Source organism: Myxine glutinosa, chromosome 13, assembly GCF_964187855.1.
Source record: "Myxine glutinosa chromosome 13, kmMyxGlut1.1, whole genome shotgun sequence".
In the NCBI taxonomy this organism is placed as follows: Eukaryota; Metazoa; Chordata; class Myxini; order Myxiniformes; family Myxinidae; genus Myxine; species Myxine glutinosa.
In genome coordinates this window covers 46872808-46888863 of record NC_136273.1, presented here as the reverse complement: position 1 = coordinate 46888863, position 16056 = coordinate 46872808, and the positions used below count along the sequence as shown (strand labels likewise).

The window sequence follows — 16056 nt, the reverse complement described above, 5'->3', positions numbered from 1 at the left end:
TGTACTTGCACACCTGTGCTCTCACACCGGGTGCCACCTGCACCCTTCTCTCCCCAAGCGCATTCGCGCTGATCCACAACACTCACTACTCACACACTGCTCCACACACCTGTCCAGTTGCACACCTGTGCAATCACACCTGTTCCACCCTCACACACACACGGCATCATCTCATCTAACTACTCCCCTCTGAAACTTGCGCTTCCCAGTCGTCCCTTTAAACTATTGCGCTCCCTCGTCATTATCATCCACACTAATCTACCTGCGTCCCCACTACAGGTATCAGTCACTAACTAAACTTAACGTTACCTACTGTCATCTTCGCTAGATCCCTATCAATATAACCTAACCCACCCGGGCTAGTTTTCACTGCCATACACCCCATAATCTATTGCTCCTTTGCCCCACACATGGGAAGGGTGGCAGGGATGCCATCCCACCACATCGGGGGTCTCTCACTACCAATTTTGCACATCAAATTTCAACAAATCAAAAATTTGCCAATCACTACCCATCATCTGCCAATCACTACTGCCAATCCCTTGCCAATCATCAAATTTTGTTTTTCTCCAATTTTGGGTCCAAAACACTAACCTCATCACCCAGTCTACTCACTACTGCCTCTCGGTGCGCCAATTCCTGTCCAAAGCCCGGCTTCGTAAAGCCAAGCAATGGATGCTGGTTGTTTTGTGCCAGCGGCTGGATGCGTCCGGTACTCGGTGCAGGGACGGGGGCTTACCCGTGCCGAGATCCCACGCACCACCTCGGCGTGGAGCCATCCAATGCCCCGATCTAGACCTGCCGGCACGTCTCACCAAAAAGTGGTCGCCATGACGACCCTTTCTATCGGGCTGCCAGCTCCGCCTAGTGGAGCACGGACGCGGCCGTTCAAAGCGAGGCCCAGCACGCACCGAGGGCCCGCTTCGGCTAAAAGTCGCTCTAACCTCTAACCCGTTTAACGTCGATGCTTCACCTGCATGCTTACACCCCACAGCCCGTTCCTTGCTCACACATCCAGCCGTGCCCATGCTCCTCGTACCTTTCCTTACACACCCAGGTACCCTCATTCCACTCACAGCCTTGGTCACACACCTGACCACCGAACACTTTGGCACCCATTCGTTGCTCGCACACCTCACCAATACACCGCTTCGCGCCCCCTCCTCGGTCACCTCCTCTGTGACAATCACAGGTGTGCCCTCATTCGCACACCCAACCACGTGCCTCACCACCAACTCCAGCGTGCATTCCCACTCACGCTCTACCATTCCAGGTGTGCATCCTTCCATCCCAGGTGTACATCCTCGCTCACCTGTCACAACCAACTCACTCTCCTTGTCACTCTCAATACTCTCACCTCCATTCTTGACAGCGCACTCACCCTTACTCTTGACAGCGCACTCTTTCCTCGTGCACCTGTCCGTCACACACCTTTCTCGCGCACACTCTCCCGTTACACCCTCTGTAACACTCACCACAGGTGGACACTCTTCCTTACTTCTGACAGCGCACTCTTTCCTCATGCACCTGTCCGTCACACACCTTTCTCGCGCACACTCCTGCGCACACTCTCCCGTCACACCCTCTGTAACACTCACCACACCACGCTTCCATGTGCTCCCTCGCACACGCGCTACGACCGACTCACTCTCGCCAGCACCCTCACTCCTTGGCACGCACTTTTTCCTCACACACCCCAGAGTCGGACTTTCTCGCACACCCCCTCTTTCGCACACCAGACCTGTCGCACACTTCACCAACGGCCGCTCACGAACACCCGAGTCTATCTCGACCCCCAAACTCCTTAAATCCCCTGGCGCATCATACGCACGACCATATTGGTCACCACTTACACCGGGTCCTCTTCCTCTTCGCTTCTCCTCCATCACCTGCGAATCCCTCATCCGGTTAATGAGCACATCATCACGATCCAAACACAGACTTTGGACCAATTCTTTTATCTCCTCTTTTATCTCTTTCTTATCCCCTCTCCGTCGCTTCTTAATTTCGCTCATCCCTTCTTCCACTTCTTCTAATTTGTGCTTCACCTCTTTTATTCCCCGGTACGTCTCCTCAAGCTCATCCTCTAAGGCTACCTTGACCGTTTCCAGGTGCGTCCTCACCTGCCGGTCCTTCGTCTCCATTACCTCTATCACCTCGTCCAACCTCGTTGTCAGTCCCTCACGTACCATCTGACATTCCCTCTTCGTCGCCACCAAGTCATTTTTTAGGTCATTTTGTGTCGCTTTTAACCCTCCTATTACCGCTGTGTTCTTCTTTACCTGGTCCGTTAGTTCTTTTTGTCCCTCTGTTAGCTGCTCCACCTCCTGCGTCAGGTCCTCTATTCCCCCTTGTAACTTTACAGTCCCCTTTCTCACCTCCTTCTCCATGTGCTCCTTACAGTGCCTCACCTCCTCGCGCACTCCTCCGACCTCCTCACTCACTCCTCCTCTGATCTCCTCTCCCATCACTTGCATCTCCTGCCCAGATGCCACCCTCATCTGCTCCATTTCCTCCCTGTGAGCATCCAGTTTAGTTTCTACCCCCATTCTGACCCCCTCTATCTGCTGCCCCATTTGGTTAACTTCCCTTTCCGCTTGGTCCCTCATGTCCCTCAATTTGCCTTCCATACTGTTTTCTAACCCCTCTAACCCATTTTTCACTCCCTCTATCTGATTCTCCTGGGCAGCCATTCTATTTTCTACCCCCTCTAACCCCTTTTGCATCCCTTCCATTTGATTCTCTTGAGCGGCCATTCTGTTTTCTACCCCCATTAACCCCTCCTGTATTTCCCCTAATCTATTGTCTAATTTCCCACATTTCTCGTCTAATCCCTTAAAATTATTGTCTAATCCCCTAAAATTATTGTCTAATCCCTCACCAGTACCCCTCGCTTCGTCCCTCATTACCCCCATTTCGTTTCCCATTACCCCCATTTGGTTATTCATTACCCCCATTTTTGCTTCTAGCCTCTCCATAAGGGCCCTCATTTGCAGGAGGAAAAGGTTCGGATCCACCAGGGGCGCTGCCACGGTCGCGGGCGTGGACGCCGTGGCCACCTTGTGCGCGACAACGCTATTTTGCGACCCTGCCGCCCTCACTGCTTCGCTCTCCTCCTGTCCCTCATGTCCCTCAATTTGGTCCTGGACCGACCCTGCCTCACTCTCCACTACCGGACCCCAGCTGTCTTGGTCTGCCATAGCGCGACTTTCAAAATTCGGGTTTTTATTTCCGTATAACAAATTCAAATTTCGCCGTTATAATTTCGCGCGGGAAACGCGCTCCGAATCGATTCTACTACAAATTTGGGCCTAATAAATTTAGTCCCGGGTCCGAATTCCACTCCTCGACACCAATTGTTACAGACGCGGCTTAGATGTTATTTACCGAGCGGTTTGGTATGACCACGTCTGCACAGTTTACCCGATTATGCTCGAACGTTGACTAGTCGCGCTACGCTAGGTCAATGAAGGAAAAGACACACGGCTGGGATTAAAATGACACGACACCAGGGATACGGTTCTCAAGACCCCCGGAGGAGGTTATATTATGGCGGAAGGTTAGATTACAACTACAAGAGGGACATCATAGAAAGACAAGCACTTAGACACACTCTTATATTAACCCCAACAGACGACAGATAAACGGGACAAAAGGCTGACTCACACGGGGATTGATGGCAAGGAAAGCGGGTATCGATGGCTCAAGGTGCACTCTTGGCTCAAGGACAGGGTACTGTACGGTCCAGTCCAGTAGATGCAGGGAGGTCACAGCGCTCGGAGGTCACGACTGGTTCTTCCTCTTCAAGCTCGGGGCGCATCTCACGTCACGTCCGGTACGTGGCCGCGTATATCCGGCGGGGAGTGACACGCCCTCGGCTCGTTAGCTCCGCCCCAGATGGAATCGGCTCGTTGCTTCTCATTGGGTGCGTGCGGGGGGGTTACCGGCTCCACCCTTGACGAGGGGCTGACAGGGAGCCCCTTCGTGGTAACCCCGCCGGAGCGCATCGTCAATGGCGGCTAACCGAGCTGGTGTGAGGACGCACACTCCCCCGCGCAGCGCCGTTGTTGTAGTTGTTGTTTGTAGTTGTAGTTGTTGTTGTTGCTGTAGTTGTTGTTGTTGTTGTTTGGGGAAGAAGATGGGAGGAGGTAAGGGAAGGTCCTAAACTCACTACTGGTGCCATATAATCACATTCTGGTGCAACGAAGAGTCAGAATTAATGGAAACGAGTCCTTAACTGACATAGACTAAGAATAACTAGCAAGATGTCCGAAAGTTGTCTACGTGAGATGCGGTGGACCTGGGCACGACATTTAATGGGGGAAAAAGGGGAAGGTCGGTTCTACAGAGTGTTATTTACAGGCAATGGGACTAGGGAATGGGGGATTGGGGATAGTTGGGGAGTATTGGGGAAATAGGGGAATATTTACAAGCGGATATGGAGGCCAAATTCCATATTCGCAACATTATCTATACATGCCTGCATTTGTTTAACTCTCTGTCTATCCCTCTTTTTTCTTTCTCCCTGTCTCAACCTCTGCAGGTCAGCTGAAGTTATCTGTAGAGATGGGAGACACAGAAATCTGTGCACATGGTAGGTTATAATTTGTAACAAAATTATCCATTGGCAGATTGTTATGATGGCGTCTTTGTTTTTTCACATGATTATACAATGTCCATCTTGTGGCCGACGGTATGTTATTAAAGTGTCCCAATACCAGCCTTGGGCACTGTCCGGTGAACTAAAGAAATAATTGCATTTCCTTGGAAGCTCCTCAAACTAGAACCGTGACATATTCAACCAGGACAATTACTACCTGTCTCTTTACTACAAAATGTGTGTGTCTTTCTGACCTACTGTCCTGCAGTTATGGAAGCAAAGAAGCTGACAAGGAGAAAATTCCAGGCTTGTGATTCTTATGTCAAGGTGAAAGTCTTCTGGTCTGCTATAAGTCTGTCTGTCTGGTCTGGTCTGGTCTGGTCTGGTATAAGTCTGTCTGGTCGGGTCTGGAACTCCCATTCCATGGTTATTTATGGTGGTGGTCGTGTATATAAGTAACGGGGGGAAACTTCGCAAACCGCCACACCGGCTTCCGCCATATTCGTATAACCTCCTCGGTCCTGGCGATATGTTTATATCTTGAACCTCTGCACCAGATGAGTATCTGGCTCAAGGTAGAGCAGGCAATTTCAAATGAGAAATGTTCAGTAGACTGAACAAAAGCAGCAAGGATGGTGTTGTATAGAACATCTTGCCCCATCTAACTCGATTACTTGGGTCCCAAGCCTTTTAGCCTGGGAAACATATTGCTATTGTTCAGATTATTTGGTTTTATTATTTTTCCCGTATGTTTTTTGTGGGTTTATTTGCTCTTAAATTCATTTTCTCAGCAACCGTTAGTCCAGTTGACATAAAATTTTAACCATAGTATGCTTCACCTCATGAATAATTTTTAGTGATAACCAGCAAAAGTATTCACTGATGGATTTAATCAAAAGACAGAGACATGGGCGTTTCCCAACCACCCCCCTCCCCAGCCCCCCTCCCCCACCCCACCTGTTCACCCAAACACTCCCCGCCCCTCCCACCACTCCTCACCCCAACTCACCAACTCCCATCCCACCAACCTTCACCCCAACCCCTCCTACCGCCCCTCACCCCAACTCACCAACTCCCATCCCACCAACCTTCACCCCAAACCCTCCCACCACTCCTCACCCCAACTCACCAACTCACCAACTCCCATCCCACCAACCGTCACCCCAACCCCACCTCCCACAACCCGTTCACCCCAACTCCCCTCCCACTATCCCGCACCCCGGCCGCACATCCCTTGCTGCTAGAAAATTTTCCATCACATGATATCCCTGGCTCTCTGGTTAATTTACCAGTGTGAAGAGTGCTTTAACCTCAGCATTGCCCAGGTAAAAAAGGATACCCTCTGCCACCACCACCAGGTGGCGCTACATGGTACACATTGTATGCTCCCCCACGCTCCCCATGTGAGGCCACAGGCACATAGCGTATGTTACCCCCACACAAAGTTTTATTTGTACCCCGAGTTTGGATTTTGTAATTTAAAAGATGTGGCCGTGCATAAGGAACAAAGACAGGCAGACAGAAAGCCACAGAGAGACAATGTTGTTTATATATATATATATGTATATATATATATATATATATATATATATATATATATATATATATATATATATATATATATATATATATACGTATATTATGTGTGTGTTTATATATACTAGGGCATGCCCGTACTATATATATATCTAAAATTATATCCCCCCCCCCTCTATTTACATGAAATGGTTTGGTTCATGAAATGTTTTGGTCCATTCGCAACGCCAAAGCGAACGGCGAACGCTTTACATGAAATGGTTTGGTCCATGAAATGTTTTGGTCCATTCGCAACGCCAAAGCGAACGGCGAACGGCTTGCGAGTACAGTGACAATCCCCCCCCCCCTCTATTTACATGAAATGGTTTTAATTAGTTTTAAAACATAGTTTAACGCCAACATATGGCATGCCCGTACCCGTACTATCCGTAATGGCGCACGCTCTCACAGGAGCTCCGGAAGGTCGCATATCGCAGGAAAGCGAAAGAATCGCAAATTAGTTTTAATTAGTTTTAAAACATCGTTTAACGCCAACATAGCGCCAACATAGTTTGCCGACGGGAAATAAATGAATACGCTCTCAAATGTGCCATCCGAGGCAGAGTCTGTTCGCCACGTTCGGCACACGTGATAGCTCGCTGCTCTCTGATTGGTTGAATCGTTTTTTGGACATAGCTCGGTAACTACTTCTGCGATCGCAAATTAGTTTTAATTAGTTTTAAAACATAGTTTAACGGCAACATATTTTGCCGACGGGAAATAAATGAATACGCTCTCAAATGTGCCATCCGAGGCAGAGTCTGTTCGCCACGTTCGGCACACGTGATAGCTCGCTGCTCTCTGATTGGTTGAATCGTTTTTTGGACATAGCTCGGTAACTACTTCTGCGATTAATTTAAAACCTTGAAAAGGCACATCCTCGGGTCCCCAGCAATATACCTGGCAAGTTTCAAGTATATCGGACCGGTAGTTGTCGAGAAACAGCGGTCACAGACAAACATACAAACATACATACATACAAACAAACATACACACAGAGATTAGTGGAATTATAGATAGATATGTATTATGATGTCACAGGGCACATGGTGTCGGAGCCATGTTGGAGAAAAGGAAAAACTTTGGACCTCTATATATCCGAAACCTCTCCATGGAAAAAATGGAAACTTAGCTCATTGTCAAGTACTGCGCATGAGGAATAAGTGTGTTAATGATGACGTCATCGGTGCCTTCATTATGATGTCATAATTCGACAAGTACAACGCTTAATCCGATCAGTTTGAAATCTCTTGAGCATGATCTCTGGAAAAATTTCATGGGAAAATTACATTTATGACATTATCGGCCATATTGGATTGAACATAAAAACCTTTTAAAAAATCTTTTTCTCCATAACTGCTGACCAGATTGATGTGTGATCTACTAGCCTTGAGGAATATAGGATGTAAATTTTAACCTCATAGGTCACATGGTCTGCCAGCCATGTTAGGTCAAAGGAAAGTAAATAAATAGAGATAATTATTTCACTGAAACCACTTAAGGAGACCGTTGCAATATGTTATCGGCTAAAGTGGTATCTTATTGGCTGTAGGCTAAACTGGTATAAAGTGTTGTTTAAAGGCTGTTAGTTCGGTTAAATGCTTTAACTACCAGCTTTGGTAAAGGCTAAACTGGTGTATATGTAGGCTATTGGTGATCGTGGGCTGGCAGGATAACCTAGACTCCCTAGAGGTACGCACACTCGACTCTAAGCTGTCAAGCCTGGGTTAGAATCCCGATCCAGCTATAAACTGTCATCCTGGTATTACACAGGCAGGTTGATTCATCAATGTGTGTGCCGTCCCTCGGATGGACGTTTAAATTCGATTCAATTCAATTCAGTTTTTATTACATAAATCACATGACAAAAGTCCGAGGACGAAATAAGTTCGTGTTACAATTCCGATCGGATATTGGATATTGTGGGAGTGGGTTTATTTTTTTAATGTATTTTTTACGTATTGTGGGAGTTTTACGTATTGAAATCAAGGATGCTGTGTTTTTTCACACTCATTAATAACCATAGAATTAGGACCAACAACTTTTTTTCAACATAATTAATACACAAAATCAACCACACCAAAGAACCTGCCAATATCCCTAACTTATTGTGAGTAGTGTGTTAATGATGACGTCATCGGTGCCTTCATTGTGATGTCATAATTCGACAAGTACAACGCTTAATCCGATCAGTTTTAAATCTCTTGAGCATGATCTCTGGAAAAATTTCATGGGAAAATTTCATTTATGACATTATCGGCCATATTGGATTGAACATAAAAACCTTGAACATAAAATGAACATATTGAACTGAATTGAACATAAAATGCACGAAAAAGTATCAACATAACAAAATATCAAATATCCTATTAAGTAGTTAAGACGAATCAAAATCTGTTTAAAAAGCACAAATAATAATCCTTTCCAATCATTATTGCAGGAAAAATTAAAATAAATAAATTAATGAACATTCAAGAAATATCTGAAATAGAAACAGATAAAGTAAACCAAATGAAGAATATGATCAGTGAAAACAGTTAATCAATTAATACAAATAATACCAAGTTCATTCAGAGTTCAACCGGTGTACAAGACTGGGGATTGTGGACTGTTTGTATCTTTGAGTTTTGGTTTGGGGACATGCAAGTGGTGAACATTTCAGAGTTGGAGTGTAGAAAGTTATTGATGGGTAGGCAGAAGAAAATTCAGAAGGGACTTGTGTTACATATTTAGGGGAATGTATGTGAATTCCTATTCAGGTCTTTGCTTATCAATGTGTAGTGGATTAAGGGTTGTTGTGGTTGGAGGGTCAGGAGCCCTTCTGAAAAGAGACCGGAAACGGAAGAGGAAAAGACACGAGGAAGAAAAGCGACGAGGATTCTTATTCCTCGCCCCGCTCCGACGAAAGGTGGGATCGACCTTGCGCCGCGTGGAAAAGCGGCGTTCCGAAGCCCGTCTGGCGAGAGGAGTTACCGGGACGTGTACCTACCCGGTGGAGACGTCAAGTTGACGTGGGGCCGTGCACCGACCCCGCGTCTGGCACCGTTCGCGGCACCGTCTAAAAAGACGCGTACGGGTCGCACGTTGGGGCCTAACACGCGTTGCAAGCGGCGTGGGGCTTTTGCTTGCTTTACCGTACCCGCTTCGCGTGGCCACGAGGGGCTGCAGCCGTGGTGCCTGGTACGATACCTGCCCGGTGGAAACACGTCCACCCGGGGTTCGTTCAACCGCCCGAGTGCGGCGACGCCGACCATCATCTTGGTCAGGAGGGGCCCAGAGACATTGTGAGGGGCAGAGACCAAAAGGGGGTCGTGAGTACCAAAAGGGGACACACATATATAAGATGGCCATCTTACACCTCTAGGGGATTGATTGATTGTTGAGTGTGAATTGTGGATGGTGGATTGCTCGGGGAATATACCCTTGATTGTATCATTGAAATTGTTTGGTATCATTACCCTTGAAATATATCATTGAACATCAGTTTTCTCTTGGGTGGAATTCATAGGGATTGTGTTGCGAAAGCGCATATAGACTACGACTTTCTGGCGAAGTTCCTCTCGCGGTCCGGGGGTCACCGAGACCAGGTAGTCACCGAGGGGACCACGTAACAGAATTGGGGGCTCGTCCAAATTACGATTTGCGGATTCGCAATTGGGTCTACGTCCGGGATCTAAAATTGTATAAAATAATAAAATAATATTTTTATTAATTAAAATTTATTAATTAAGTATTAATTGGAAAGTTTTTGGGGGAAATTGGGGTAAAGTCTTGGGTGAAGGTTAACAGGTGTTAACGATAGTCACCATGGCGTTTGTGGCACAGAACTTTGCGGTAACACCGAGTGAGGCACAGTTCCGAGCGTTACTAAAGTCGGACCTCTTGAAATTGGCCAAACATTTTAACTTGGAGGTCCGAACTAATTTGAGGAAGGCAGAGTTGCAGGCCACGGTGATACAATCTATGGTGGGATTAGGAACATGGGACGAGTTAGCCTGGGAGTGGCTACCCGAAGAACCAGAAGACGTTGAGCTCCGGAAACTGGAGTTGCAATTACGGAGCCAGGAACGGATCAAAGAAGAAGAAAGGAAAGCAGAAAAGGAAAGAGCAGAAGAAGAAAGGAAAGCAGAAAAGGAAAGAGCAGAAGAAGAAAGGAAAGCAGAAAAGGAAAGAGCAGAAGAAGAAAGGAAAGCAGAAAAGGAAAGAGCAGAAGAAGAAAGGAAAGCAGAAAAGGAAAGATCAGAAGAGGAAAGGAAAGCAGAAGAGAGGAGAGAAGAGAAACAAGCAGAGGAAAGGAGAGTGGAACGAGAACTCCAGGAAAGGTTAAAAGAAGAAGAAAGGAAAGCAGAAGAGAGGAGAGAAGAGCAAACAAGCAGAGGAGAGGAGAGCTGCAAGGGAACTCGAAGCAGAGGAGAGAAAAGCAGAAAGGGAATTAAAGGAACGTGACATGGAGCTTCGGCAGGAAATTAAATTCAAGGAGCTGGAGTTAATGAGAGAACGGGGAGAGGCACCACCCTTGCTGACGGGGTCGACACCTAACCAGAAAACCTGGGATGTGGGCAGACATGTGAGGCTGGTTCCACCGTTCAGTGAAAAGGAAGTCGCGAAATTTTTTCCACACTTTGAGAAAGTGGCTCGACAATTAAACTGGCCGGAGGAGGCCTGGACCATACTAGTGCAAAGTGTGCTGGTGGGGAAAGCTCAAGAGATTTATTCGGCGCTACCAATGGACCAATGTGCAGATTATGAGGTACTGAAGAAGCACATCCTCAAAGCCTATGAGTTGGTTCCGGAAGCTTACAGGCAAAAATTCAGGAATGCCAGGAAGAGGGAGAGTGAGACCCATGTGGAGTTTGCCAGAGTGAAAGAAAACATGTTTGATCGGTGGTGTGAGTCAAAAGGAGTCGGGAAAGACTTCGAAACATTGCGTGACTTGATCCTGGTGGAGGAATTCCAGCAGTGTGTCCACGAGGACATCAAAGTGTACCTGCAGGAAAAGAAAGTACCAAAGTTGTGGGACGCAGCCACCATGGCAGATGATTATGCCTTAACCCACCGAATAGGGGTCCACAAACCTAACTCCTCGCCTAGACTTCAGCAGGGGAGTTATGGAACACCCGGTGCGGAGAACGACAATACATGGCGGCGGCCTCGAGAGGATTATGGGGACAACGCGGATACCCCACCTGTTCGAAATCAGAGGGATGCGGGCCCAAGACAAACTTATATTTCGGGGGGCCCGAGGCAGACCACGAGTTTTTCCTCCGGGCCTACTTGCGCTTTTTGCAAGAAACCTGGACACTTGATGTCCAGTTGTTACCGCATGAAAAGGGAAGACCCAGAGCGGAGTCTGACTATTACGACTCCAAATGCAATGGCCATTGTGAGAAATCGCCATCAAAAGGGTTACCAACCATTTATTTCAGAGGGGTTTGTGTCACTGGATGGAGCCTCGACTAACCGGAGACCGGTTAGGATATTAAGGGACACAGGAGCACATCAATCTTTAATGCTTGAAGGCATTTTGCCATGGTCCGAGGAGACGGCAACGGGGGATAGTGTTCGTTTACAGGGGATCGGGGGCGGTGTTAGTGCTCCACTTCATGTCATCCATTTGGAGTCCGATTTGGTGTCAGGACCGGTCACCGTCGGTTTACAAGCCACGCTTCCTGTAGAGGGTGTATCTGTGGTTATCGGGAATGATTTGGCCGGGGGTCAAGTTTATGGTAACCTGAGGGTTGGTAAAGAGCCCAGCAGGGAAAATAACACCACACCAGCTCGGGATGGCGACAAAAGTGCCAAGTTATTTGTAGGGGGACTGAACTTCAAAACAGAGGAAGAAGTTCTGACCTCTGTCTTCAACAGATATGGGCCGCTGGTGGAAGTGCGGTTGGTAAGAGACAGGGAAACGCAACAGTCAAGAGGGTTCGGCTTTGTCACGTTTGCCAGCACAAAAGACGCCAGAGAGGCAGAGAAGAATTGGAATGGCAAGGATTTGGAGGGTCGGACCATAACAGTAGGGAAGGCATTTCGTAGGCGTCGAGAGGTCTACAGGAGAGGACAACTGGGCAGTAGTTTTGGTGGTGGCCGCAATCAATATTATTATGGAGGCTCCCTGAGTTACGGCAGCTCCCGAAGGAAGGATTGTCAAAGTAGTGGCCGAGAAGGAGACCGCTATTCATGGGACTACAGGGACAAGCGGTCCCACCATAATTATTAGGGAAGTTCTGAGAAGTTGAAGCACTGAATGCGGCGGAGCCGCCGAGCCAAGATTCCTACATGGATTAACCATGAACGCTGTTCCTAAAGGCGTCCATGTAGTGAACTTTCATGCACGGACTAACCGTGAACTCCACGTTCCTCAAGGCGCCCATGTAGAGAACTTTCCTGCACGGACTAACCGTGAACTCCACGTTCTTAAAGGCATCCATGTAGTGAATACTCGGCTTGGCCTCCCGGAAAAAGTGCTATCGAGTTGCTTAACCTTGGATCTTTGATCAACCCCTTAACCTTCATTCACAAGAAACGGACGGTCAAAGTCAGAGGGTCAGGATATGGAGTTTGGCTTGGCAGGAGTCCAACGGGAAATTGAACATGTAAAGGGCAGGGACAATGTCGTTGCTGGTGCTTAGTCCAGAGTGAGTAATCTGGGGGGGTTGTGGTGAAATTTTGGTTGCTTTATATTTAAGTGATAACTGTGCCCGGGGGGAACTGATAATGTGGGGGGGGTTGAGTTATCTGGTTGGTTTATCCAAGTTGGCCGGCAAAGAAAGTTTTCAATGGGTTCAAACTTTCTTTCTTGAAGGGGGGGAGTGTTACATATTTAGGGGAATGTATGTGAATTCCTATTCAGGTCTTTGCTTATCAATGTGTAGTGGATTAAGGGTTGTTGTGGTTGGAGGGTCAGGAGCCCTTCTGAAAAGAGACCGGAAACGGAAGAGGAAAAGACACGAGGAAGAAAAGCGACGAGGATTCTTCTTCCTCGCCCCGCTCCGACGAAAGGTGGGATCGACCTTGCGCCGCGTGGAAAAGCGGCGTTCCGAAGCCCGTCTGGCGAGAGGAGTTACCGGGACGTGTACCTACCCGGTGGAGACGTCAAGATGACGTGGGGCCGTGCACCGACCCCGCGTCTGGCACCGTTCGCGGCACCGTCTAAAAAGACGCGTACGGGTCGCACGTTGGGGCCTAACACGCGTTGCAAGTGGCGTGGGGCTTTTGCTTGCTTTACCGTACCCGCTTCGCGTGGCCACGAGGGGCTGCAGCCGTGGTGCCTGGTACGATACCTGCCCGGTGGAAACACGTCCACCCGGGGTTCGTTCAACCACCCGAGTGCGGCGACGCCGACCATCATCTTGGTCAGGAGGGGCCCAGAGACATTGTGGGGGGCAGAGACCAAAAGGGGGTCGTGAGTACCAAAAGGCGACACACATATATAAGATGGCCATCTTACACCTCTAGGGGATTGATTGATTGTTGAGTGTGAATTGTGGATGGTGGATTGCTCGGGGAATATACCCTTGATTGTATCATTGAAATTGTTTGGTATCATTACCCTTGAAATATATCATTGAACATCAGTTTTCTCTTGGGTGGAATTCATAGGGATTGTGTTGCGAAAGCGCATATAGACTACTACTTTCTGGCGAAGTTCCTCTCGCGGTCCGAGGGTTACCGAGACCAGGTAGTCACCGAGGGGACCACGTAACACTTGGCAATGTTGGTGAGAATGTCAGTTCTCTTGTCGGTAAGTGCTGGAACATGCAGGGTACTTAGGAGTTCATGGTGTCATCGTTGAGGGATCATTCGGAGAGCTCTTCACTCTACCCTCTCAATATTCTCAGCTTATTGCTTCGCAGTTATACTGGAGTTCTATACAAGATCAGCAAATTCTAACAAGGGACGTACACACATCATGTGCATGAGAACAAGATCTGCGGTAGACACTCCATTTCTGTTTAACCGACACAGGATGTACAAGCGTTGCGATGCCCACGACATCATGTGCCGTACCTGCGAATCCCACTTGAGGTTCGATTGGATGGTAACCCCAAGCAGACGCAGAGACTAAACCGATTCTAGTGTGTCGATGTGCATAAAAATATCGTAAAAAATATGCAAAACTTTAAAGACAATATTGTTGCGTGACTCCCCTCGGTTAAGACCGGAAAATCACGAATGGCAATCGAGCGTTACTGAGGCGACGATCAATGGCGGATTTGACTATATATATATATATATATATATATATATATATGCGCGGGGGAGGAAAGAAAGAGGAAGAAGAAGCGGCAAGCTTTTACCTGACACAATCTCACCGGGCAGTCTTCAAACCTGCAGGAAATAAACTCAAGCAGGAATGGGTTTAGAATTGTTTGGGAAAATAATACAAGGGTTTATTTAATAAATATCAGGACAGAAAAAGAATGCGCCGGTAACTAAATATGACCTAAATTGGGATCCCACACACCACACCTCAAAAACAGACGAAGAATTAATTAAAGCAACCGTTGTGTTCTATCATGGGGACTTAGCTCTGTCTGGCAGTCAGGAATCGTCAGGCTTGAGCACCGTCATCAGCGTGGCTCCGGTTGGCGTGAAGCAGGCCTCCCCACGCCCCCGTTCACCAGGCCTCGATGCATCCTTGTTCGCGCTCCACTAGGCCCACCGAGCCACCCGCTCGCCCCGGTCTCGTCTGCTGGCATGCTATAGGCCTTCCGCGCGACTCATACGGTCGAGTGCAGCTCGCTCCCCTGGCCGTGCCTGGCTCCATCCACATGGAATCGCTCACTTGTCCGGAACCAAGATGCGAGACTCGACGGCAGAGGAATGCACAAAGGCAACAGGAGAAGAAGGGAAGAGCGTCCAAATCGAACATCCGGCCACAAAAGGATCGCAAAACCGAGAGAGAAAATGTCCGCCTGCAAGACGTTTTACCGGCCGTCTCATGACGTCAGCTCTCCTCCTTCTCCAACCAGTGCGTCGCTTCTTGCTTGTCCTTTGCGTCCTCCACTCCCTTTGGCCGAGCACCTCGCGCCCTTGGTGCCATACCATCGGTCGGTAGCCAATCAGTGTCTCGCTTCCTTCACCTTCCTTCCACCAATCACGGGGAAGCTTCTTGGCGTGGCTCTTGGCCTGTCTGTTCGACGTTTCATTCCCTGCCGGCGTAATGCGCGACCGCTTTCTGTCTGTTCTTCTGGTAAGTCTTATTGTGAGAGGGAAGTTTTTATTAATATTTGCGCTAATGGGGCTAACTAATCTCTATTGGTGTTAGTTTTGAGCAATATGGGACAATGGAATGATAACCAGGTCTGACACACAAGAGAATTAGCATAATCTATATTCTACTTATCACAAAGCCATCCTCGTATGACCACAAATATACACCTAATCCAAACAAACAGCCTAAACAAACTTATTACAGGTGAGGATTCCCTATCACGACAGCCGGAGCACCTACCTATGCAGATCTACTTGGATCTATATATGCCCTACCCAACCGACATAACAATATCAATATCGTATCAATATCGTAATATATCAATGTCATAATATGTCGATGTGCAATACCGTAAAAAAGAAAAACTTACTTGCATCGACTTGCACTTTTCAGGTTTTGGTTTCATTTAATTCGCACGGCTCTATTCACACAATTCGTCGATATGTGACTACATTTCTCCATGCTGAGACTTTGGCACTATCTCCACTAAACTGCCGGCATTAGTTGGTAGATGTTAAAGATCCCAACGTGTCCATTGCCGAGAGTATGGAAGCATCACCGACGCTTAACAAAGTACAAATTCCTGCTCTTAACTGACAAGGGGCACTGCATCAGCGGCACAGCGGTGCCCCAAGCAAATGATACCCTCCAGCCAAGTACAACC

General features: G+C 47.8%; 1 protein-coding gene across 1 annotated transcript in view; it reads left to right on the top strand.

The window, feature by feature from the left end:
* Nucleotides 1-16056, top strand: part of LOC137438912 (uncharacterized) — a 144288-nt gene that overhangs the window by 33072 nt on the left and 95160 nt on the right. Inside the window, exons 2-3 of the mRNA XM_068134385.2 lie at nt 4544-4594; nt 4869-4927. Of these exons, the coding sequence (XP_067990486.2) occupies nt 4544-4594; nt 4869-4927 (110 nt within the window). The remainder of the gene's footprint in view (nt 1-4543; nt 4595-4868; nt 4928-16056) is intronic.